Source organism: Rhea pennata, chromosome 8 (genome assembly GCF_028389875.1).
Source record: "Rhea pennata isolate bPtePen1 chromosome 8, bPtePen1.pri, whole genome shotgun sequence".
NCBI lineage: Eukaryota > Metazoa > Chordata > Aves > Rheiformes > Rheidae > Rhea > Rhea pennata.
Genome location: NC_084670.1, coordinates 30,026,662 through 30,033,603, shown reverse-complemented (window position 1 = coordinate 30,033,603; position 6,942 = coordinate 30,026,662). Strand labels below are relative to the sequence as shown.

The following is a 6,942-nucleotide window of genomic DNA, read 5'->3' as shown; positions in this document are numbered from 1 at the left end:
GTCAGTCTGGGTGTGTGTGAGAAGGGCTGGTCCTGGCCGTGTCAGTCACTTTGAGGATGTGACAGGGCCAGTCTCTGGCTGTGTCAGTCAGAGGGGAGTGATGGGCTAGGTCTCTGGCCGTGTTCATCAGTCTAGGGGTGTGACAGGGGCCGATCTCTGGTTGTGTCAGTCACTCTGGGGGTGTGTAATGGGGGCTGCTCCTGGCTGTGTCAGTCACGTTGAGGGTGTGCCGGGGCTGGTCTCTGGCTGTGTCAGTCACTCTGGGGGTGTATGACGGGGGGGCCGGTCTCTGGGTGTGTCAGTCACTTTGGGGGTGTGTGACAGGGGCTGGTCCTGCCTGTGTCAGTCACACTATGGGTGTGTGACAGGGGCCAGTCTCTGGCTGTGTCAGCCACGTTGGGGGTGAGCCAGGGCTGGTCTCTGGCTGTGTCAGTCACTCTGGGGGTGTATGATAGGGGGGCCGGTCTCTGGGTGTGTCAGTCACTCTGGGGGTGTGTGACAGGGGCTGGTCCTGCCTGTGTCAGTCACGTTGGGGGTGTGACAGGGGGGCGGTCTCTGGCTGTGTCAGTCACTTTGGGGGTGTGTGACAGGGGCTGGTCCTGCCAGTGTCAGTCACACTAAAGGTGTGTGACAGGGGCTGGTCCTGCCTGTGTCAGTCACGTTGGGGGTGTGACAGGGAGCCGGTCTCTGGCTGTGTCAGTCACTCTGGGGGTGTGTGACAGGGGGCCGGTCTCTGGCTGTGTCAGTCACGCCGGGGGTGTGTCGGGGCCGGTCTCTGGCTGTGTCGGTCACTTTGGGGGCTGTGCGGGGGCTGGGCCCTGGCTGTCAGTCCCACAGGAGGTGTGGCAGAGGCTGTTCCCTGGCTGCGTCAGTCTCACGGGGAGCGGGGGTGAGAGGGCCGGTCCCTGGCCGTGTCCGTCACGCCGGAGGTGTGCCAGGGGCCGGTCCCTGGCGGCGTGAGGCACGCGGGGGCAGAGGGGCGGTCTCCGGCCGGGCGGTGGCGGGCGCTGCCGGTCGCGCGGCGCCGCGGGCGGCCGTTGGCCGTTGGCCGGTGGCCGTTGGCGGCGCGGCCGGCAGGGGCGGGGCGGGGCGGGGCGGGGCGGGGCCGCCGGCGGCGCGGTTTGTTTTCCTCCTTCGTGCAGGTGGTCGCGGCACAACATGGCCGCCGCCGGCCGCGGGGCGCCCTGAGGGCGGCAGGGCTTCGGCCCCGCCAGGGCCAGCGGCCGCCCGCGGCCTGGGCGGCGTGGTGGGGAGAGGCAGACGCGGGCAGCAGCCCCGGGAGAGGGGGCGGCGGGAGGGACGCGCGGTGTCAAGTGCGATCTGCGCCTCCGGTTTCATCGTGTCTGCTGTGAGTGCGGCTGAGCGTTAAGAACGAGTACCCTTGCAAAGAGTGGACGTTTCCTTGGGGCACCATTAAAGATACCCTGCTTAGGCGCTTCAGGAGAATCCTTCAGGCTGAATGGTTGTGTGACTAGGTTATCAGATGGTTATTTGAGTCAGCCAATTCAACCGGCAGTTGCATTGAAAATAGATAAGTCTGGATCAAAGATATTGAGATAACTTCAGTCAGCAGAGGTTTCCCATTTAGCTCTCTTTGTGTCTGCATTTTGTACAGGTTTTGAAAAGCAAATACGCGTAAGGTTGGTGGATAATGGAAGTGTCCCCCAGAAAGAGCAGCCTGTGGCCCTGGGAAGCCGTAGGGTGCGGGTGGTCTTGTGCAGGCACCCCTTCCCCATGCTGTGGAGCTGGGCTGGCTGCTCTGCCGTCCCTGTTAAGCTCTTGTGTCCAGCACTTCAGTGAGGCAAGTGTGGGTGGACTGAGGATGTTGGCAAAATCAGCTGAGGATTTCACGCAGAGAGTTACTGACCATCCAGATTAGTATCTGCAATGGAAAATGTAAGTTTGAAAACTTGAGAGCATACCAGGATGGCCGCTGACTAACACGCCTTTTGCAGTCCTCACCTATTTTCCTCTAGTTGATTGTCCCATGTTCTTTATGATTTGTCTCTAGATTTTGTGACTGTATCTGACTTTGGCTGCAGTTAGGGCTTGTTTTCTCAGCAGGTTCCTTTTTTGAATGTATCATCTTGGAGATGCCAGTTGACTGAGGCCCAGAGACCTAGAAGTTCCTGGAGAGCTTTGCAGGAGAGTGTGTTATGACACTGGGCTGGAGCTGGCTAGAGACAGAGCTCCCTGCTCCTGATCACTGGAGAGAGGACATCATGAGAGCCTGAACCCTCTTGCATTGCACTCTCAACTGCATATTGCTGTTGGATTCGCTGGTCTCTCTCCCTTACTGTGGCTGTAGCATGTGTTATATAATCAGCTTTGGTAGGAGAGCACCTGGCTTTGCGTACCTTGATGATGATTTTACAAAATTCAGCATCTCTTAAGAGTAAATTGCTGTTGCTGCTCTTGGAGCTAAGCTTGGTGCATTAAAGAGAGCATGTCTTTCCCTGGGGAGCTAAAGGTTCAACCTGCACTCAAGCATCAGTCAGTCTGTCTTGACTCGGCTCCTACTTAGAAGAGAAACTCCCCCCAATACACACACCTAGAAGAGTCCAGAGCTCTCAGATGTTTTAAGCGTTTATAGCAGTCCTAATAGAAAGTAGCCAATGCTTGGTGGAAAAAACTTATATGGCCAATGAAAATGCAAATTTGATTGAATAGGATCTAAAAGACTTCATAAATACATAAGTCCTCATTGTGACAGCAAGCAAGGTTGTGTCTTTTAGGGAATTTGAACAGAAACACGAGAATGTAGAGTCTAGTCCTTAAAACAAATAATTCCCCCCCCCCCAAAAAATACAAAACAGATCTAATTGACAAATAGCAAATTACAACTATACCTCATCTGTCCTGACAGATTCTTCACATATAAAATGTATAAAAATGAGATAGCATAAAGAAGAAGAAGGATTTGGTATCATGTCTTACTTCATGCATACTTCCTTTCTGAGATTTAGCAAGTCATTAAATCTCTTTGTGACTTGGTCCTGCCTGATTATCTTACAAAAATTAATAAATATATGTCAGTTAGGAATATAAATGTGGGATGGGTGCACGGCATTGATAATGTAGTTTTAATGGCTACCATATGTTGTAAATAAATGTGTTTCACTTACCTTTCTGCCTCTTTTCCCTGGAGAATTAGAGCTTGTTTTGTGTGCTGGATTGAAAAGGGTTAGAATTTAATGAAATCATGTACTTATAAATACAACATATGTAAGAATGAAATAGAAGCTTGGTTACATTGTAAGTGCTTCAGTATTAGGGGGAAGTATTGACATAGCAGAACATGATAGAGCCAAGTTCGAGAGTCTGGAAGACCAACATGCATGATGTAAGACCTCTGAATTGTGTTTTTTATTTTCTTTTGTTCTAGGATTAAAAGGTAAATATTAGTAGGGTGGCCCACTTTTTCTTACTGCAAGAGGCTAGTTTTGGGACTGCACTCATTTGTTACTAGCAAGAGGCTAGTTTTGGGACTGCACTCATGGATCATATGAGTGTGTTGACAATCTGTTGGGGTGTGTGCATGTTTGCCCTCCTCCGCTGACACAGAAACTCTTCTCTGTGTCTTCCAAACCAACAGCAGAAGACATGCTGTACTGAATAGAGTTGGTCTAGATCCTCGATCTAACTCATGAATTACTATTTGGAGTGTTTTGCATTATGTATTACAACTTAAGTCTTTTCAATTAAAGTAACATCTCAAACACTACCTTTGCCTGAAAGTTAATGAAATTATTGTTTCTTTTCTAAGGAAGCTGCGATGAAAGAAGCTAGCCATGAAAGGTCACAGGAATTTGTACTGCCTATCTCCACAAATACTAACAAGTAAGCAGTATATAATACCGTAGGATGGAGGTGGACTTGGTTTCTGTTAATGGTGCTTGTCACACAGGTGAGGAACACTCAGATAATTCCAGGCAAACCTCTGAGAAGGTGGGCCGCAAAGCCAGCCTCCAGCTGGAGGTGGAGGAAGATTACTCACCACCTTCTAGTCCTGGGTGCATCCTTGCTGGGCCTTCCGTCCAACAGGAAGTCCTTGTAGAACTGCAGTGTGAAGAAGAGGAGACCTTTGAAACTTATTACCAGAAACGTAACTCAACCACCCCTGGGGTTTTTGTCACCTCCAGTACCAACTTTGACCTGCAGTGTGAAGATGAAGATATAGAGCGCTGTTCCTCTGAACACTCTGAGGAACCTCAAGGAGGGATGAGCGAGGATGATGAAAGCATCATTCTTATTGATTCTTTTGAGGAGGAGGAGGAGGAGGAGGAGGAGGAGGACTTGGAGCCCATCTCTGGAAGTACTTTGACTTACAGGAGCAAGAAATGTGATGCCTCTTTCCAGGGTGTGAGTGAGTTGCAAGAACACAAGCAAATCCATCTTGTGGAAAACTCATGTCAGTGCCCTGTCTGTGGCAAAGGGTTCTTTCGTGCTGCAAACTTGCGAATGCACATGCTCATTCATTCCAGTGACAGACCATACAAATGTCCAGAATGTGATAAGGGTTTCATCCGCACAGCTGATGTCTGGAGGCACCTACGCAACGTACACAAGATAGAACGTTCAAAGATTTTAGGAAATGGCATGGCTAGGAACCTGTGGTCTCCAGTACACAGGAACCAGAATGGTGGGAGAGATCTTTATCAGCACTGTTCTGGTGACCAGGTGCCTGGAGAAGAGTGTAAACCATACATCTGTCCAACATGTGGCAAGGGTTTCCATAAGCCTAACCTGCTTTCCAAACATAAGGTGATCCACCGGCAAGATAAGCCTTATGAATGTCACGAATGTGGGAAGTCTTTTGTGCAGCTGCTCAGGTTGAAAAGACACCAGCAGACTCACTCTGGGGAGCGCCCCTTCTATTGTGAGGAGTGTGGAGGGACATTCACCCGTCTGGCATCACTCCAGCGCCATCAGCGGATCCACACTGGAGAGAAGCCCTATTCTTGTGCTTACTGTGCTCAGGATTTCACTGAGTCAGGTTCCTTGAGGAGACATGAGCGCACACACAAAATGAAAACTCTGTAGTTTCCAGAACTCTGCGTGCTGGTGGCTATGTTGTTTCCTTTTGACTCAGTTTCTACACTCTGCTTTGCCCCTCTGTTTATAAGCAGAATTTTTTGAAAAAGGTCTATCCCCAGTCACTGTCTGCAAGGAGAGCCAGTGTAACTCAGGCTAGATGACATTATTCGTGAGGAACTCTTTGATCACTATGGAGAAGATCAGTATTGCTGGTGGTACTCCATTTCTTGGCAGCTTCAAGAGGAAATGCTTCTACTGCTGTTGTATCAGGCTGAAGTCAAGAGATGCACAGTTGTTGGGCATTATCGGGACTAATTGGGCTCATCTGGGGCATCTAAGCATGTAAGATTCACATGTTGCATTAGAGCTCTTGTGCACATGTGATCTCTAAGTTATCATACTACTTTCTAGGCTATGACCATCATCTGATGCTGGTTTTGCAGAACTGTCCTGATAGGCTGCCCAACCCACGTGATCAGAACAAGTTGTATTAGTTGTAACAATCCATGATTTGGATTTTTTTTTTAATGGCCATTTATCATCTGCACCCCATGCAAATGTGCTTACCTGTGGAGGTATTGGTCTCTCATGTGCTTATGTATTACTGGAGTTTTCCTTCTGATTATTCATGAATGAAGAGAGGGTTGCGTGCTTGGCTTGCAGTAATATATGTGGAAGGAGTATGTGGTTCTGTGTGTGAGTCAAGGCAGAAGAAAGTCTTCAGCCTAGCCATCTACTGCATTACTGTAAGAGATATCTAAGAATTTTAAATTCAGAAAAAATGATAATAAAAACAATGAAAATCTTCTGAGTTTTTTTCCATTTTCTGAGAGTTGGAGTTATGGTTCTTTCTCTGCAAAATTCATCATACTAAGCAACGTGTATGTTGATTTCTCATTGGATTCAATGACCATTTAAAAAGAGATGTTACCAATTTATTTTTTAACTGGCTAATTGGAAGAAACTCAACTATCACTTACTATGCTTTCAAAAGTAATTTGCTTTTCAATTAGGGAGGAGGTGCAGTTATGTTTCTTTTTCCCATTTTCATCTCCCAGAAGAGTAGTTTCTGGTGTTGTGTTTATTTTTAGAAAGATCTGTTAGATCACATAAAAGCAGAACTTTGAACCTTCTCATATACTGTATTTTAAATGTTAGGTAATGTGCACACTTCCATTCATTTTTAATCTCAGTTCTGTATTTACTGTTACTGGTAGATGGTTGTTTTCAAAACCCCTGAGAATTTTGTTAGCAGAATACGGCAACAACATAGCTATCCAGTGCACAGAATAAATGTGGTGTTAAAAGTGGGAGCAATCTCTGCTCTTCAAGTTACACAGCAAGTACAAAATTGGTTAGTGCAAGGACTAAAGGACAAATGCAGAGCGTAAAGGGAACTGGGACCACTACCTGTCATGGAATAGAAGCCGCTGGGAGGCACCTGACAGAGTTCCCAGAGGACTGGACTTTGGACTCCTCCTGTTGAATGGTTACGTTAATGATGCTAACGTAAAAATGGATACATGGGAATGAAATGTGCTAGGATGGAATGTGAACAGAAGGCAGGGCTGGAGAGCCATAGAAGAAGAGGTCCCCCAGAAACAGTGGTATAGAAAAGATAGGAACTTGTGTTCCAAACTAGTGGCTTATCAGCTGTAAGTGATGGCGGAAAGGATGCTGAGAACGCCTGTGGACTGCTCTTGTGCTGTGGCTTTGAAAAGAGCAAATGCGATCCTAGAATGTATCAGGCAAAGGATTTCCAGTAGGAATGAAGAAACAGGGCCATTCTGAAAGGCCCTGGTGAGACTCCACCAAAAACAGTGCAGCTGTGGACACTCAGGTTGAAGAAAATATCATTCAAAGTGGAAGTGAAGCAGAGAAGTCAGGGGTGTGGAAAGAGGCTGG

The 6,942-nt window shown here is 47.9% G+C and overlaps 1 protein-coding gene across 3 annotated transcripts; it reads left to right on the top strand.

Annotated features, from left to right (window-relative positions):
- Positions 1-828: 828 nt before the first annotated feature.
- LOC134143584 (zinc finger protein 583-like) lies at positions 829-5,843 on the top strand. Of its 3 annotated transcripts, none has more exons than XM_062581726.1 (2): positions 829-889; positions 3,767-5,843. In XM_062581726.1, exon 2 carries the CDS (start codon positions 3,865-3,867, stop codon positions 5,041-5,043), a length of 1,179 nt encoding a protein of 392 aa, XP_062437710.1. In that variant the 5' UTR covers positions 829-889; positions 3,767-3,864; the 3' UTR covers positions 5,044-5,843. The 3 variants fall into 3 exon arrangements, with proteins under 3 accessions (XP_062437710.1, XP_062437711.1, XP_062437709.1); XM_062581727.1 differs by lacking the exon at positions 829-889 and adding an exon at positions 1,284-1,348; XM_062581725.1 differs by lacking the exon at positions 829-889 and adding an exon at positions 1,468-1,896.
- The last annotated feature ends 1,099 nt before the right edge of the window (positions 5,844-6,942 follow it).

Bases quoted from the DNA above. Each gene is read 5' to 3' on its own strand.
- LOC134143584 (XM_062581726.1), top strand. From the start codon at position 3,865: ATGGAGGTGGACTTGGTTTCTGTTAATGGTGCTTGTCACACAGGTGAG.